Source organism: Phascolarctos cinereus, unplaced genomic scaffold (assembly GCF_003287225.1).
Source record: "Phascolarctos cinereus isolate Bilbo 61053 unplaced genomic scaffold, phaCin_HiC Scaffold_4;HRSCAF=312, whole genome shotgun sequence".
Classification (NCBI taxonomy): Eukaryota; Metazoa; Chordata; class Mammalia; order Diprotodontia; family Phascolarctidae; genus Phascolarctos; species Phascolarctos cinereus.
In genome coordinates, this window is record NW_027555847.1 from 127408669 (window position 1) to 127426502 (window position 17834).

The window sequence follows — 17834 nt, forward strand, 5'->3', positions numbered from 1 at the left end:
TGCCGCGTTTCGGCCACCGTCCCTCCCCCTCAGGAGTTTATTTACAATTGTCGCTGCTCCCCTCCCCCTCTTCTCCCCAAAAGATGGCGGCCGTTGGACCTCCCCGCTCATTTCATCGAAAAGGACGACTTTCCCCTGGAGAAAAGGGGGCGAATGTTAAATTATGTTGGAAAACAGATAATCAGTAATTAGTACACAGCGATGACACCCCCCCCACACCCGGTCCGAGAGCAGATGCGCAGATGGCAGGCTCCGGGAGCCCCCCTCCCCCCCAAGAATCAGGCAGAGGCGACTGGACAAAATACTCTATTTACAAAACCCTCCCTCCCCCTCCCATAAAACACGGACAGAGTGCAGGGGCTCCTCGGGCCAAGAGGCGGCCGCCGGGGGCTGCAGCGCTCAGGAGTCCTTCCGAGGCAAGGCAGTGAAGCACTCGGCGACGAAGCTCAGGATGTTGGCCTGGGAAAGGAGAACGAAGGGAATTAGAGCCCTGCCCTGGCCAGGCCCTCCCCTCCCCGGCCCAGCTCTCCCCCGTACCTTCAGAAAGGTGGCCACCTGCTTCTCGGAGATACCTTCCACCCGCCCCAGGTCCTCCACCTGCGGGGAGAGAAGAGCATCACTCTGCCTTCGGAAAGGCTCGCCTCCCGTCCTCGTTCTCCTCCCGGTCCGACCTGGGCCCCTGCCTCACCTCCGCAAAGGGGCCGTGCAGCTCTCGCCAGCCCACGATGAGCTGCGCTTTCTTCTCTCCAATGCGCTGCAGCCTCCGAAGCTCCTTGGCCGAGCCTGTGTTCAGCAGGCCCAGGATCCTCCTGCGGCTCTCAGCCAGGAGGTCTGGAGGCACCTGCAGCATCGCCAAGGTGGTACGGAGCCCCTCAGCCTGCTGCTCGGGCTGCCCGCGGGGTGGCTCCGGCCGCAGCTGGACAGAGAGAGGAGGGTATGTGTGGGATCTCCAGGGGCTCCCTGCGGGCTGCAGGTAGGCAGCCGGCAACACGTGGAGGGGCTGGCCAGCTCCAGCCTTCCCTTCTCCTCTTCCCTATCCCACTATTCTCTGGCACAGGGTTGATGGGTTGATTATCGCTGGAACACACCCCATCCATTCCCACCCCAGCCTCAGACCTATCCTAAATCAACCCATCCTTCAAGTACCACCCTCCATGACAGCTTTCAGAGCCCGCTGTTCTAGCCCACTGCTTTCTCCCTTCTCTGAGCTCCCATGGCACTTGAGAGTACCTCCCATTTGGCAATTATTTACATGCCACCTCCAGAGATCTCTACTTTTATCACAGACCTCATCTAGTGTTTAATTTTTCTTGTGTTTACATTTTTCACCGCCACTAACTAGATTCTAGTTCCTAGAGCTGGGGGCTAACTCACATCCTTAGAAGCTCCGTAGACACTTGAATGACAAAGGTTTGCCAAACAACATGTCTGGGCTTTTCACACACCCACCCCATCCGCACCCCCATAGGCCAAGCACCCAAGTCTCCAGGTTGTCTTACCTTCCTCTTCTGGCTTTCTTTCTGCAGGAAACGGGTCTTGCTTTGGGATGTTGTCTGCTCCTGAACTAACAGTGGGGATTGGAGGCAATAATTGTGTCAAAGCCGTCACCAATCTGCCTTGTCCCATCCAGAACTTCCAGCCCTCCCCACCCCTTTCCCCTTTCCTTACTTAGCTGAAGGGGTACAACCCTATTCAGGGGTTTGGTCATGGGGACTGTTTGGGAGGGAAAGGGGCAAGGTGAGGCCAGGGAACCATTCTCCTCTTCCTCCAATTCTTTGGGCCTCTGACTCAGTCTGTTGGCCTCCAGCTCTTTATACTTTTCCTTCAGCCTCTGTGGGAATAAATGAAAGAAGAGGGTGATCTAGTCACTATCAAACACCTGAGGGCCTAATGTAGATTTGTTTCCCTATTCCTAGAATAGGATGACACAAAAAGAACTAAAATATTAAATTCCTGGCTGTACAGCTAGGGAGGGATGGAATCTGAGTCAAGGTCCATGATGAGGGAGCTGGCAAGGAGAAGGTAGGAAGGAAACACATGACAGGAGCACAGAGGAAAGCCTCGACCCAGCCTTGAGTCTCTCCAGTCTGTACCTGAATCTCTGAGTCCTTCTCTTTCAAAGCCTTTTCTAGGGCTGTTCGCTCTCTTCTTGGTGTGCTTAAGATTGAAGTCCCTTGACTCCCCCGGGAGTCTAGAATTCGATCCAGGTTTAGCAGGCGCTCTTGCACAGCTGGTTCTAGAGTGTTCAGCTGCTTCAGGGGACTAAGAGGATAAATGAATTCACTTCTACCTACCTTCTCTTTCATCATTTAACAGCTAACTACCCCCTATGGCTCAATTCCTCATCTTCCCACAATTCAGTAGGTACAACAACTTGTAGTGTCAAAGGCATTATTAGATTGTGACTCTGAAGACCTTGGTTTGGGTCCTGACTGCCACAAAAAGGTAACCCCAAATCCCACACAAAACATGTTGCCATAATGTCACAAACACCACAGTCACTACAGGAATTAAGACATAGGTAAGATTATCAAAAAGTGGGATAGTTAGGGACAGCTTTGTGATTATAGGACTTGATGCTTGGGGAAAGCAGCACAAAGGTCCAGTGAAATAAAGCATTAATCAAGCCATCCAGAGCAAAAATACCAGCTAAGTCACTGGGGGGGGGGCGGGGGGCGCGCAGCAGCCACTTCTCGCCTCTCCTGCCATTTGGCTTTGTTTTTAAAGAGGGAAAGTATTTAGGGTTTTAGAAAGAACTCACTTGGGAGAGCAAGGAAAAACAGCATCCTACTGGAATGATGAGTTTTTGTTTTATCTGTCCTGTCTTTAATTCCTCATGGACAGGGACCATTTTCTATTTCTTGTCCAGTTTTACAATGCCCAGCCCAGAGATTCTGTACCCAGTTCATGCTTATTCAGCACTGGGGACTAACAGCTCCTTCATTCTCAGTACAACAGGGCTGCTCTTAGATAGGAAGCTCTCTGACTGCTGAGACCAATGCTTTAGTACAATCCACTAGCTTTAAGTATTTGGTACAAAGGCTATGCTAAAGGTCAGTTGATGCTTATGACAGCAATCAAAGGTTGTAGGACAGTTCAAAGCAAGGCATTTTAGAGAATTAGGGCCAGGGCCAGTGCTGGTCACTACTAGAAGTGGCTGATTACCTGAAGAAGTAGGAACAGCACTTCAACCAAAAGCTCTAGCACTTAGGAGCTACATGACACTTTCTGGGGGCCTCACAAAATGGGAATAATACTATCTGCCCTGGCTACTTCATAAGGCTATGGTAAGGATCACACCAGAAGTATGTAAAGTGCTTTACGCAAGCTCTATTAGCTTTTCCTTTACTAACTACATTTACATTTCTAGGATAGGATGACTGGCCTCATGAACCAAAGACTAGAATGGCTCTGAACAGTCATACTACCCAGGAAGAGATGTTAAGCTAACTGGACCAGGGTTATTTTTTCCCCTCCATTTTCAGAGGGGAAATTAAACTTGCCCCTTTCTAGTTTATACGCACTTTCCTCCCAACTCAGCGTTCTCTGGATTCTTCCCTTATCCTTAACGGACAATAGCTCATGCATTAGGATTAGATATTTCCTTTGCAAAGGTCACACTTTGCTGTGCAGGTTAAGCCATGAAAAAGTTGTTGGACTTGCTACCTTAAACTACAAACCTGGATAGGACTTGTGCCCAGACCAAGCCCTGAATGCTTCTTGAGACAGCTGACCCAAGGATGTTACTCTCAATGTATATATGCCATGGCAGAGACAAAGAGAGTTGGGGTCTGTTCTTAAGGCCATAGCTCAAATTCCTGTTTGGTGGCAGAAAATGCAGATAGCCACAACACTGCACACACGTGTCCTCTGATTATTTTGCATAGATTTAAGAATCAGTAATTTGTCTGCCTGTATGTGCACCAATTCTAATTGTCTGGTTCTTATTTAGGAACTTGCCCTGAACACATCATTGCTGTCTATGTGGGAGAGAGGATATTTGAGGTCCTTCCTATCTCACCTGAGTTTGAGACAGCTAGTTGGCAGGTCTGGGCTACCTGTCCCATCCTCCAATTCTTCCTGGCTTCTGGCCCTCTTTGCTTCTGGGGGGTCCATCAGTTCCTTTTGGGCCAACTTCACTGGGATAAAAGTTATATGGTAAAAAGGGTATCACATGTATCTATCTCTTTGCTTCTAGCAGCCTCAGCAAGACTACAGATATCATAATACTTCAAGGCTCTTTCCTCCTTTTCCTTTCTTGTCCCTGTCCTACCATACCCTTCTCACCAGGAGGCTGAAAACTTTTATGGGTGAATGGCCGGTTGATCACTTCTTTGGACCTGGAGGCAAAGTTGAGTGATGTGACTGTATCTAGGTAGAAACGCCTCTCTGGAGCAATATTGGCAATGAGCACACTGTGGGCTGAACCTCCGAGGGAGTCCTAGGGAAGACAGGGAAAGTGAGTCAGGACCTAGGTATCCTATCTTCAACCATGGTCTGCCCCTATTTCCAAAGGTACAGCTGCCATCACTATACCATCCCCTCCCATTTACCTTGGCTGTTCTCAGTCCTCAGCTTGGTATAGTGGAAAAAGCATTAATTTGAGAGTCTGGGTTCTACTCTTGGTTTTACTATTTACTAGCTGTGTGACTTTGGACAAGTTACCTAATCTCTGAGCTTAATTTTCTTCTCCTGTAAAATAGGGATGTCATTTGGCCTGCCTATCTTAGATTTACTGTGAGCTTCAGAGAGAGAATGTAAAACTATAAAGTGCTATACAAATAGAAGGGATTTTTAATAGAACTGAGAACCTTTGTCCCTTAGGAAGAACTCAGACCACCTCCTTTTTACACTGTTAGAATGCCAATACCAGGGACCCTTGCATCCCAGAGCAACCTGACCTGCAGCAGTCGGGTAAGCTTGCTGTCTCTGTAGGGAACACGAGGCAGGCCCTGGTTCAATGCATCTACCACCTTGCCCAGCACAAAAAGGGAGGCATTGATGGCTCCACTCTCCTTCAGTCGCAAGCCCTGGTTGCCTGTACGCCGATTGTCCTCTGAACCAGCCAGGTCAATCAGATAGAGCTTCCCCTCCCGCTGCCGGAATGGGGCAATGCGTTCTCGCTGTTCCACCTGTGTGTGTGAGAGGTTACTGAGTGAATGAAAGTTCAGAGGCCCAGCTCTGAGGGACCTTTTTCCTTACCACCCATCCAAAACCCAGATGGATCCCTCCAACCTCCAACATGCTGACAACATTATTTGAGCCTTCCTCTCTCCAAACCCACTTTGACCAGGAGCACAGCATGGCTTCGAGAGGAGCGCTGGTTGAGCCGAGTGGCTCCCACAGTCCGGTTTCTGCTGGCTGGCAGGAAATGTTGCTCAAAGTCAGTGAAGGAAGCAATAGGTTTTTGGGTGAGCCCAGGGATCAGGATGTTCCCCCACCGATCTTCTCTGATCACTAGGTCCCCTGAAGCTGGGGCAAGCAGGTCCAACACCTGGGAAACAGAAGCAAGGCAGAATCCTTTATAGGTGGCATCTTGACCTTTTTGAACTGGGCCTCACTACCATCCTAACCTACTTACTCTGAACAAGATCTTAAGTTTCCCACTCAATCATTCCTTCTCTTCCCTGTCCCAAAGGTTTAAGCCTCAAATTCCTGCCTTAATCTCTCCTGACTCAGGAGAAGTCTCACCTTCTCTTGGTATATTTCCAAATAGGACATGGAGACAGCAAAGGCCCAGGGTCGCCCTTCAGCACCTTCCTCCCAGGTAAGCTGCAAGAGGTCTTTGAGGGCCCGAGGGATAATGCCAGGCTGTTCTGGGCTGCCTAGCATTGTGTATGTCTTTCCTGTAGGAAGATGACAAGAGGAAACAGTAAGATTATTGGCTCTCAGACAACCTTATTATCTCTTCTTCCCCTCTGCACAAAGCCCGGTACCCATTCTACTCTTCCCTAACCTGCGCCTGTTGGACCATAGGCAAGCACACTGGCATTCTGTCCATTCATCAAGTGGCGCAGGATGGGGTGGACAAAGCCAACATAGATGTCCTGCTGGGTGCTTGTTTCTCCATAAAAGGCATCAAACCTGTAAACCAGAAAGATGGGAATTGGACAAACTAGTTTAGACTATAGAAGGAAGAGGGCTTAGGACCTAGAGCACAGAGACGGGATATGGCAGCAGGGACATGTGCATGAGAAACAGCAATAAACATGGTCAACAAAGCAGTCCCCACAAGTGATGCCAATGTGAGGGTCCTAGGGATTCTGAAGCAGTGATATAAAGAAGGGGGCTCATGGCCATTACTGGTATTTGAGTGTCTCCTGACTATTTCTCCCATTGGCAATCTCCAAGGAGCAGCCGTCCAGGCCCCGTACACAGGAGCTCTCACTGGTGCTGTTGGCCTCTTCCACAAAGGGCCTAAGCCTCACAGCCACACGTACTCGTGCCACAGTGGGGCGCCGGCTGGTTCTGCCTTTGCTTAGCTGGCTACGAGTAGCACCTGAAGAAGAGAAGATGAAACATTAGGATCCTGGGACTTAATGTTCTGTCCCAGCACTTGCCTTTTGATGTTTGGCTGAGTCTCCATGCCCTCTTTGGGCCTGTTCCTTTAGCTATAAAATTAGAGGGCTTACTCTATGTGCCCTCTAAGATTTCTCTCTCTTCGGACATATGAGTAAAGATGTGGGAGTTTAGAAGGTATACAATACTTTTGGGGAATAGGCAAGGAGACTATTTTGCAGAGTAAGTTTGCAAAGTAAGGCACATATAGAGGCACAGTGGGAGATAAGGTGGGAAAGGTTGTGTTAGGATGAAAAACAACCTAGTTTGGGGTAGCCTGGGGTAGCACAATACAGAGGATTTATTTCCTGGTTGTATATGAAGAGTGAAAAAGAGGGAAGAATCAAAGTTGATGTTGAAGTTTCAAGGCTGAGTAACTAGAAAGATGTCAGTAACAGCAACAGAGGAAGTCAGGAAGGTAAGCTGAGTTCAGTTTTAGATACGTTGAAATTGAGAAGCCAAACATCCAGATGAAGATGTCCAGCAGGCAGTTGAAGATCTTCATCTACAGCTCAGGAGAGAGGTCAAAAGAGGACATGCAGATTTGGGAACTATATGAAAGGAGGCAGTGGCTGAAGTATAAAATAGTTCAATTTCACATACATTCCCCTTTTCTTTATACACTGAAGTATCTGTCTTTGACATTTAAGTTCACAATAAAAGGAGGAAATACTACATCTTACAGATGAGGAAACATCATAATTTGACAATGATGTACAGCTAGTATTCAGCAATCATGATTAAAAAGGGCTGTATATATGGAGTCAGAAGAGCTGGGCCTGCATTTTGGCTCTGATACTTAGAATGGCTATCTGCAAGTTGCTTCACTGTCCCGACAGCATCTAAATCCAGTGTTCCTTCCAACACCCCTATCTTCTTGTGATACTACAGAATGTTAAATGTAAGCTGGATTATACATGATTATATCATTCCCTTAATTGTGTTAGCTCCCACTGGTCAGGAGCTGGGCAGCATGGTGTGGCAGAGACACTAGATTGTGAGTCAGATTTGGGTTTGAGTACTGGCTCTGCCTCAAATCAATCTGTGATATAAAGGAAATCAATTCCCCTCTTGGGACTTCAGTTTCCTTGTCTGTAAGGTGAAGTTTAACCATGTCATTTCTAAGGCAATATTCTATTTTTTCCTCCATTTTAAAACTGACATCATAGTCATTTCTCAATATGTTCTCTTCCCTCACTGAATTTTCTCTTATAATACAGAAAAAAGCATAAGCTACCAACAAAATAATCAAGTTTTACAACATGCCACATATTCCATACCCACAACCTCCCACTTCTCTACAAAGAGGAAAGATGTGTTCTAACATTATAATCCAAAGCTCATTCCAGTTATAAGATTCTATGACTTATGAAAACATAAAAATTGGAATCCCTATTGATGACTAAGTAAAATCAGAGATGCCTTCTCCTCAGTAGGTAACAATCTTTAAGGAATGAAACAAGAAACATTACAACAGTTAGATAATAGAGATGGGTGCTAACAAGAGAAACGTCACCATTACTTATAGCCTCTAGTCTTCAAGTGTATAGTGAAAAGGATCCACAAACACATTTATGGATGATAAATATTTAATACTATCTTCCTAACAGCAGAATTAGCAATATATGCAGTCAGTGCCCTTGACAAATAGTCCCATAGGTATACCATCCCATGTTTCTTAATCTAGCTGAAATGTCTTAACATTTATATGGAGTTTTGCAATGAAAAACATACTCATGTCTATCATCTTAGATCTTCACTAGATCCTTGTGAGGTAGGCAATGCAGAGTATTGTATGTTTTCCATATCTACAGGAATCAAATAGCTGTTAAGTATCAGTCAGGATTTAGACTAAGATCTTCTGCCTCAGCATTTAATGCTATTTCTACTAATCTACGTTGCCTGAGAGTTATTAAGAAGAAATAGAATGGCCTGATATTTCTTTTGCCTCTTAAAGATCCCAAGGGGCAGTGGGCAAGAGAAAAGATCTTGTATTTATACATTCATATTGATCATCTTTGGCTTAACCAGTGTCATCTTCCACCTCTCCTCCACTTTGCTTTTCAAATTTGTTTTGTGTATTGTCTTCCCACATTAGATTACAAGCTCCTTGAGGGCAGGGACTTTTTTCAATATTTGTATCCCCAGCATTCAGCACATAGTAGGCACCTTAAAATGTTTATTGGCTATTGATTATTTAACCAACACTGCTGGCCATGCAGTGTCTTAAATTTAGGGTAATACCTCTTCCTTGAAAGATATAAAATTTCATTGATACAGGTAAATCTAAGACAAATTATAACCATTCTATAACTTAAATGCTCTTTAAAAATTATTGTGATTAAAATAAAATCCATTATCCTGTGACTGTTCTGGAGCTGAGCCTTCTGAACTTGGCTACGCTGGCTGCTGGATGTCATATTTCACCCATCAGCTTGGCAGGATCTATCCATTGGCATAGCCTTCAAGAACCTAGCTAGGACTACCTCCACATCACAATGAGATATCAGGTTAGGTCTTTAGTGAAGGTTTTATTGAATGCAGGTGTGGTGCAGTGGAAAAATAACTGATCTTAGAATCAGAAATACCTAGTTCAAATCTTGATTGACAACAGCTATGTGACCAGCACCAATACCTCTTTGAGTTTGTCTCCTCACATGGAAAAAGGGAATCATAACACTTACTCCATACATATCATATTGTAACAGTGAGGAAAGTGCTGTGTAAAACCATAAGACACTAATTGTATTAGGAGATGAAACAGATACAGTTTGCCCTCTGGGACCTAGTAAGCACCAAGAAAGATGGCTGGATTGATGGGCTTCTGTGATGAAGTCCATTATTCACCAGGTAATGCACACCAAAGAGTTTGATTCAGCTTGGCCCATTTGGGGAATCAGCCGGGGGAAAAAAAAAAAAGAATTGTAAACTTGAACAAGTCACTTCCCCTCAGTTTCACCCTCTGTAAAATATGGCCCTTTTATTTCATGAGGTGGTTATGGGGGCAAAATAAAAATAGGGACCAGTCCTGTGACTTCACTGGTGCAGGAAATTCCTCTACCAAAACAGACCTGTACCTTCTCTGCAACTTCACAGCACATAATGACAAACACTTTAAGGTTTGCTAAGTACTTTACTTAATCATCCCACTTGATCATCACAACAATCTGTCGAAGTAGGTGCTATTACAAAATACACCCCCAAGTTACAGATGAAAAAACTAGGCAGTGGCAGAAGCAAGATCTGAACTCCAGTTTTGAAATCCACCGCCCAGGGTTACATGGCTGCTATGTGTTACAGGTGGGACTTTGGACTTAGGTTTTCCCAGCTCTGTAGATGGCTGTCTGTCTACTCTGCTAAACTGCCCCATTGTGGACAAAACAGGAAAACAAAGAGCTGGAAAAAGCTAATCCATCAAGAAGTATTTATTAATGTAACTGTTAACTGACCCCAAGTATTTATTGAAAACTGTTGTTCCTCCTTGCCTAGAACTTATTTACCTTGCTATCTTTATTTTCTTCCCTTTCCAGAATCCAAACAACTAATATTCCCAACTCCCTTTTTCTCAAATCTAAGAAAGTAAAAATTACAATCCCAAAGACTTTCCTCTGAATCCTATCATCGAGGGTCACACAAAGAGGTCCTGGGATTGGTTCTGTTATGTCTTGATGATCTTAAAAGAAAAATGAAAAGAGAAGAGGGGATGAAAGGGAAAGGAAGTTCAGGGAAAATTATTTCATATAATCAGGATGCACAAATAGAAGTCTACACAAACAAGGAGGAAAGAGTTGAAGGAAGCAGCTGACACCTGAACCTCACTTTCATCTAAACTGATCAAAGAAGGGAAGCATTAATACACACACACTGAGGTTGGGTGCAGAGGTACATTTCACTCAACAAAGAAATAGGAGGGAGAAGGGTAGATTAAGGGAGGGATTAGTCCTAAGCAAAACAAACTCTTGGGGCAGCTTGGGGCACAGTGGAAAGAGCACCAGCACTGGATTCAGGAGGACCTGAGTTCAAATCCAAACTCAGATACAAAAAACTTAACTAGCTGTGTGACCCTGGCCAAGTCACTTAACCCCAGTACCTAGCCAAAAAAAACAAAAACAAAAAAACAACTCTTAGTAGGGATGTACAAACTATGTAGCCTTTCTTTGTGGTGGTAAAGAAACAGAAACTGAGGGAGTGCCCATCAACTGGGGAATGAATGGTAAAGTGATGGTATAAAAACGTGATGGAAATCCATTGTGCTTTAAGAAATGATGAAAGGGATGGTTTCAGAGATATCTGGAGAGCTCTTTATGAAATGATGCTGAGTGAAGTGAGCAAATAAATTTATACAGGGAAGACAAACACCTTTGAAAGACTTAAGAAATGTAATCACCATAATGACTAATCATGATTCCAGAAAACTCATGATGAAACATGCTACCCACCTTTTGACAGAGTTGAAGGACCCAAGATGCAGAATAAGACACATTTTCTTTCGGACGTTGTCAATATCAGGTATTTTTTGTTTTGTTTTGAAGAAATATAAGAAACCTTAGAGATTAAAAGCCTGGACTATAAGCTCAGCCTCCTGATGTCTGTCTAGTTCAGTGTCCCTTTCATTATACTACAGGCCTCTCTCAAGGTATAAGTCTAGTTTTTAGAGTCAATAAGCATATATAAGCCTGATATATAGTAAGCACTTAATAAATGCTTGTCTACTGACAAAAGAATAAATAGCACCTGACAGAATATAATTAAATGCTAAGTTGTATGATGTGGCACACAAATGTTACAGGTGATCAGTAGAAGAAATCAGAGAGTGATCAGGAGAAATGGAAGGCTTAAGGAAAGCACTGGTCCCTAACTTAAAACATCTGCATGTCTAAGGTAAGGAGTCAAGCCCAGGAGACAGTGCCCTACCAGGAGCAGAGGAACAAAGAATCCCAGCTGTCACTATCTATATTTGGCAAGTCACTTAAACCTCTCTGTGCCTCAGTTCATCTCTAAAATGAAGGGGGTTGTTTTAGATGGCTTCTAAGGCCCCTTCCAAGTTATTCTATCACCCTGTGATCCTAAGAGTAATCCTCTAAAGTGTTACATCCATGACAACTTAAAACCCCGACAAATGGGCTATTTTGCTTTGTGCATAGAGACAATATAAATTACCTGACCATCACTAGTTTTCATTCAATGATTGTTGTAAGTCTTCCCTGTACTGATTATCTTCAATTTGTCCTGCATATACCTTGTTTGTATATAGTTGTTTTCATGCTGTCTCCCCTATTAGACGGTGAGTTCATTGAGAGCAGGGGCTGACATTTGCCTTTCTTTGTATCCCTGGTACTTAACCCAGTGCTTGACATACAGTAGGCCCTTAATAACGTTTCCTGACTGACAAGTTCTTGGTGTGTCACTGAGTCCTCGGCGTCCTGTCGTTCTCTGCCCCACCCCATCCCCATCTCCCCCACATCAGATCTTTCATTAGTCTCCAATTCCAAGACCCTTTCTTCACCTCAGTTTCATTTCTAGCTCTGCTCTAATCCGTGATTCCCAACTCCTAAACCCCGCTTTCCTTTGGGGAGAAATAGGGGTCCCTCCAAGTCTGAGGCCCGTCGAGGGAAGACCCATTCCCCACTTCTTCCTCCTGCCCTCTCTTCTCCCCTATCCCAACATCTTCCAACCTTGACCCTTCTTCCTCCTCACCTTGGGGAAAAGAGAGAAGGTCTTTACCTTCCGGGGCGCCGGAAGGAGCGCGAACGGCGCCGCCTCCTTCTGCGCCTGCGCCGGCAACTCAGGACCGACGCCACCTCCCCTCTGCCCATCCCCCATCCCGCCCGCCCGGGAAACCTGAAAGGGATAACCTGAAGAGGCGAACCTCTGCTGAGGCAGCGAGGCCATCCTCGGACCGCGGCTGCCCCGAGCCCCTACCTGTGGCAGCAGCAGCCGCCACCGCCATCTCTCAGGCTTCCGCTCCGCCGTCGCCTCCCGCCCCCCCCAACCCAACTCCGCTGCCACAGAGCTGGGCCCTCCCGGCGTTCGAATTCCCCGGCGGCCCCGCCTCTTCCGGTCCTTTCGACTAATGGCGAGCGTCAGACTGGTTGAGGCGCCGGAAGGGGCGGGGTCGTCGCCCTTTTCGGCTTGGCTTTGGTCTCGGAGTTGGCGTAGAGATGTGTCCCTGCGCTCCTCGTGGAGGCCGGGCGGCCGCGGCCGTCCCTGCAGTCGGTTCCTGACGCTTGCTCTTTCGGCGGCTGAGCCAGCTACGGCCCCAGGCCCTTCTCTGCTCGCTCTGTCTGTACTTTCTGCACCTCTCTTGCGCTCTGCCGTCGTCTCCGTGTACGCTCCAGCTGCCTTGTAGACCTCTCAAACTGGATGTCCAGTGGACGTCTCAATTTCAGCAAATCCAGAGCAGGACTTTTCCTCCCGTTCCTTCCCCTCCCCCTCTCCCAAACGTCCCCATTAATGTTGAATGCGCTAAGATCCATCACCCCAGTCCTCCAGGCTCAAAACCTGGGGGTCTGCCTTGATTCTCCCCCTCTCCCCCATAGCCAATCACTTGCCAAGTCCTGTGGTTTCTACCTTTGTAACTTAACATCTCTCTTGGACAGGCCCTCCTGTCTTTCGACCCTTGCTACCACCCTGGAGCAGATCCTTAGCATCTCACACCTGCACTTTTGCGGGTTGTTCTCCCTGTCTCAAGTCTCTCCTTACTTCGGTCCATCTTCCACGCAGCTGTCAGATCTTCCTAAAGTGCAAGTCTGACTGTCACCTCCCCCACCCCCTTTTCAATCAACCCCAGTGGCTCCCCATCACCTCCAGAATCAAATATAAAACGCTCTGGCATTTCAAAGCCCTTCATAATCTGCCTTCCCCCTGCCTTTTCGGTATAAGTATACCTTACTTTTTCCTCCCTTCCCCTCCACACTCAATGATCAAGTGACGCTGGCTCCTTTTCTGTTCCTCTCACAAGACACCCCACTTCCTGACTCCATGCGTTTTTATTGGCTGTCTGTCCCCCATGTCTGGGATTCTCTCCAAATCGTCTCCACCTCCTGGCTTCTTCAAGAAGCCTTTTCCCCCCATCTTCCTTAATGCTAGTGCCTTCCCTCTGTTTATCTCCAATTTATCCTGTCTATATCTTGTTTGTACCTAGTTGTCTCCCCATTAGGCTGGTAGCTCCTTGAGAGCAGGGACTGTGCTTTGGCTTTTCTTTATATCCCCAACACTTAGTACAGTACCTGGCACATATTAGGCACTTAGTAAATAACGATAACAATAATAACAACAACAATGATATCTAGGATTTATATAGCATTTTAAGGTTTGCAAAACCTTTACAAATATCTCCTTTTATCTTCACACCAATACTGAGAGGTAAGTGCTATTGTTATCACTCCCATTTTACAGATGAGGAAACTGAGGCAGGCAGAGGTTAAATGACTCGCTCCTCAATGACTAAGGCTGGATTTGAGCTTAGGTCTTTCTGACTCCAGTCCCAATGCTCTAGCCAATGCCCCTTCTATTTCCGTCTAATTCTTGGTAAAGTTGTGGTTTTAGGTCATTGTGCATCAGTGAATAGGTGAGCTACCCAGGACATTCATGATAGGACACAAGTGAAGAGACAACCCTATTCTAAACCAGTGCCTGGGACAGGGCACATCAGAAGTCATAACTTAAGGAAAGCATGACTGCATCTCCACATCAAGGGAGCTGAGGACATTAGTAATTAGTAATGGGTGGAAGCACCTTGCTGGCTGCCATCATTGCTGCTCCTAGGGAAGTGAATTGATGTTTCTAAGCTCAGATTTGTCAAGAGCCACCACTCCATAGGGTTTAGAGTCACCAGCCGAAGCATTGTCTTGGCTAGCAGGAAGTTCCTTTTCCCTATTGTGGCACATTCACTGAGATGTCTTTTTGAACCAAGCATGAAACTGAAGGTTTCCTCTCGGGTAAGTGCCAAGGTCACAAAGAGAACTAGGGACAGAGCTACAATCGGACCTCAATTCTTTTGAATCCCAGGTCAGTGGTTTGGTTTTTTTTAAACATTATACCCTGCTTCATTATTAGAAACTTAACAAACTTAATTCATATGGCAGTTTTGAAACTTACAAAATGATTTTCTCAAAACTCTGTGAGGTAGGTTGTAGAAATATGATTTATATCATTTCACAGAGGAGGAAACTGAGACTGAAAGAGTGCCTTGCCCCTGGTCATACAGCTTAACTGACTAAATGGTAGTCAGGATTCAGAAGGTTTAAAGCCAGAAAAGTTCTTAAAGATCATCCAGTCCAATGATTCTAAAACTTTTTTATCTCAAGATCCCTTTACACTCTTAAAAAATATTGAGGACCTAGTAAGGAATTGCAAATTGAGGGGATACTCATCAATTGGAGATTGGCTGAACAAGTTGTGGTATATGATTGTAATGGAATCCTATTGTGCTATCAGAAATGCCAAGCAGGATGCTCTCAGAAAAACCTGGAAAGACTTACATGAACTGATGCGAAGTGAAATAAGCAGAATCAGGAGAGTATTGTATACAGTAACAGCAATATTATGTGATCAACTATGAATGACTTAGTTATTCTTGGCAATACAATGATTGAAGACATTTCTAAAGGACTTATGATGAAAAATGCTATCCATCTCTAGAAAAAAACCTGATGGAGTCTGAATACATATTGAAGCATATTTTCTTTATTTTTTCTTGGTTTTTGTCTGTTTTCTTTCACAACATGACTAATATGGAAATATTTTTTACATGACTGCGCATGTACGACCTATATCAAATTGCTTGCCTTCTCAATGGGACAGAAGGAGAAAGTTTGGAACTAAAAATTTTTTAAAAAAAGAATGTTAAAGTTGTTTTTACATGTAATTGGGGAAAAATAAAATATAAAATTAAAAATTATTGAGCACCCCAAAGAGCTTTTGTTTATATGGTTATTTCTATTGATATTTACCATATTAGAAATTAAAATATCTTGCTATTGTTATGAACATAATTTTGACCTCAAGGACCCCCTGAAAGAGTTTTAGGGGGCCACCAGAGGCCTCCTGACCACACTGAGAACCACTGATAGTCCAACCTCCTCATTTTACAGATATGGAAACTGAGACCTAGAGAAGTTAAGTAGGTTGCTGAAGATCACTCAGGAGGTAAGATGCAGTAGAGTTGGCACGTTAGCCTAGCATTTTTTTCCATACTACACCACACTGGAAGTTGGGGAACGGGGGCAAGACTGGCGAAACTGCCCAACGTAAAAATACCTGTTTTTACATATGGCTTTAAGGTTAACAAAGCACTTTACATATGCTATTCCATCTGATCCTCACAACAGTCCATAAGACTCCCTGGGTTGTGTGGTTTGATGCTGTGGTTTGATGTAGCCATAAGGCTGCAGAAAGTCTCACTGTGCTAATTATCTAGCAAGAGTGTAATAGTTAGATTATCTACAGGTGGCATTGGACTTGAGTCACCAACCCAGCCTTGTCAGTGCCTTAGGTAGGATAGCCAGCCTAACAGTCTGCAATAGCCTTACTGGCCACTAGGTGGACTGCAGCCTTCAAACGCCTGGGATGCTCAATCCTTGCCACCCCAATCCCCTCCCCATCCCAAGAAAGTTCATGCTATAGCAGGGCTCTGATTTTGTTCAGCAGTTTGATTTTACTCCTCATTGGCTGGTCCAATATTAATTTAAGGCATGAAATGTAAAGTTGCTTCAAATATTAAAAAATGAAATCTGTCATCTATATCTAGCTCCTAATCCCCATCTGGGTTTTTAATTGTTTAGTCATGACCCCATTTGGGGTTTTCCTTGGCAAAGATACTGAAGTAGTTTACCATTTCCTTCTTCAGTTTATTTTACAGCTGAGGAAACTGAGTTAAGTGACTTGCTCAGGGTCATGCAACTACTAAGTATCTGAGGCTGGATTTGAACTCAGATCTATCCTGACTTCAGGCCCAGTGTGCTATCACTAAGCCATCTGGGTTCCCACCTTTCAATTTATTGCATACTGCATCCATAGATTAGAGACAACATGGTGTGATCTTATAGCTTATTATTCATAATAGAGTAAACTGAAAAAGAGCTGGATAATATACTCTTGAATGGTAGCGTCCTTTTCCTGACAGTTCCCAAAATGTCTCCCAGTTGTCTTTCCAGATCTTTGGATGTGGCTCAGAGAAATCCTAACTACACTAGCCTGTGGTTCAAGGGAAAGGAGTAAGGGAAAGGTGAGTCTGATTCCTGTCTCAGGGATCAGAGGTTAGAGACAGGGGAAATAAGTGAAGGCAGTGAGTGAAATCAGTTTCCTACGTTACCAGACCAATAGGGCTGATAGTTTCTGCTCCTCTGGACCTTTTCTCTTCTCATGGCTCTCAGCTCTTGTCTCTGCTTCTGATCAGGAGCTTTTTCAGACACGCTGGCCTGCAGTCACTGAAGTTTCTTGGAACTGTGCCTGCTGCCTAGTGCTAGTTGTGGTCTGCATGCCTTTGCCCTCTCCCCTCTCACTCATGGAAGCCTGCAATGGCAAGGTCATTGGAAGGAAGATAGGAAGTAAACCCCACAGGATACATATCGTGCTTTCCCTTCTTCCTCATCCAATCCTATGTCTTTCTCCTCCAGAACATAGTGCAGGGCCTACTCTGACCTCTGTCAGATAGTATGTTTCCGATAGTATGTTTCACAAGTTCTGTTCTGTTTCTCTCCCTCTGTAAAAGATTCCTGGACTGCAGAGTCTCACAGAGATGAGAAACATAGTGCAAAAGCACAGGGGACATAAAAGTTAAAAGTGCTCACCCTGCAGCTTTCTTGCTCATTTGATCAGAGGGAAGAGTTTCTGATAGTGGATTTTCCCAGGCCAAGACACGGAAGCTTCTGGGGCCACAGTAGAGTATTAAGACTTCTTGCAGAAATAATCATAAGCAGGGGCAGCGAGGTGGCGCAGTGGATAGAGCACCGGCCCTGAAGTCAGGAGGACCTGACTTCAAATCCGGCCTCAGACACTTGACGCATACTAGCTGTGTGATCCTGGGCAAATCACTTAACCCTATTGCCTAGGCTAAAAAAAAAAAAGAGAAAAGAAAAGAAATAATCATAAGCTTGCCTATATGTTCCAAGAGGGAAATGCAGGAGCAATGTTCCTGAACCCTAACTGTTCAGGTAATATGATACTTTTTAATCTAGCTTTCTAGTTGACAAGGGATATTTATTGAGTATCACCAGTCTTGGAAGTTGCCTCCAAAATATTCCAAGATTGAAGTATTGAAAATTAGACCTTCT

General features: G+C 45.0%; 1 protein-coding gene across 5 annotated transcripts; it reads right to left on the minus strand.

Annotated features, from left to right (window-relative positions):
* Positions 1 to 290: 290 nt before the first annotated feature.
* Positions 291 to 12589, minus strand: KIF22 (kinesin family member 22). Of its 5 annotated transcripts, XM_021006814.2 has the most exons (15): positions 11719 to 12270; positions 10998 to 11103; positions 6304 to 6499; positions 5957 to 6084; positions 5692 to 5846; positions 5285 to 5494; positions 4902 to 5132; positions 4279 to 4441; positions 4022 to 4139; positions 2094 to 2262; positions 1669 to 1831; positions 1500 to 1564; positions 689 to 916; positions 538 to 597; positions 291 to 459 (listed from the first exon to the last, which is right to left on the minus strand). In XM_021006814.2, the coding sequence occupies exons 1-15, from the start codon at positions 11737 to 11739 to the stop codon at positions 400 to 402; spliced, it is 2073 nt and encodes a 690-aa protein (XP_020862473.1). In that variant the 5' UTR covers positions 11740 to 12270; the 3' UTR covers positions 291 to 399. The 5 variants fall into 5 exon arrangements, with proteins under 5 accessions (XP_020862473.1, XP_020862477.1, XP_020862475.1 ...); XM_021006818.2 differs by lacking the exons at positions 10998 to 11103; positions 11719 to 12270 and adding an exon at positions 12481 to 12589 and having other exon boundaries at positions 4288 to 4441; XM_021006816.2 differs by lacking the exons at positions 10998 to 11103; positions 11719 to 12270 and adding an exon at positions 12481 to 12589.
* Positions 12590 to 17834: the final 5245 nt, after the last annotated feature.

What these genes read in the sequence shown, in the direction of transcription:
- KIF22 (XM_021006817.2), bottom strand. Translation starts at nt 12,011, where the DNA reads ATGGGGATGGGGTGGGGCAGAGAACGACAGGACGCCGAGGACTCAGTG. An exon ending in CTATGGTCCAACAGGCGCAG is followed by an intron (nt 5,847 to 5,956) that starts GTTAGGGAAGAG and finishes ATCTTCCTACAG; the next exon opens with GAAAGACATACACAATGCTA. An exon ending in TGGAAATATACCAAGAGAAG is followed by an intron (nt 5,495 to 5,691) that starts GTGAGACTTCTC and finishes TCTGTTTCCCAG; the next exon opens with GTGTTGGACCTGCTTGCCCC.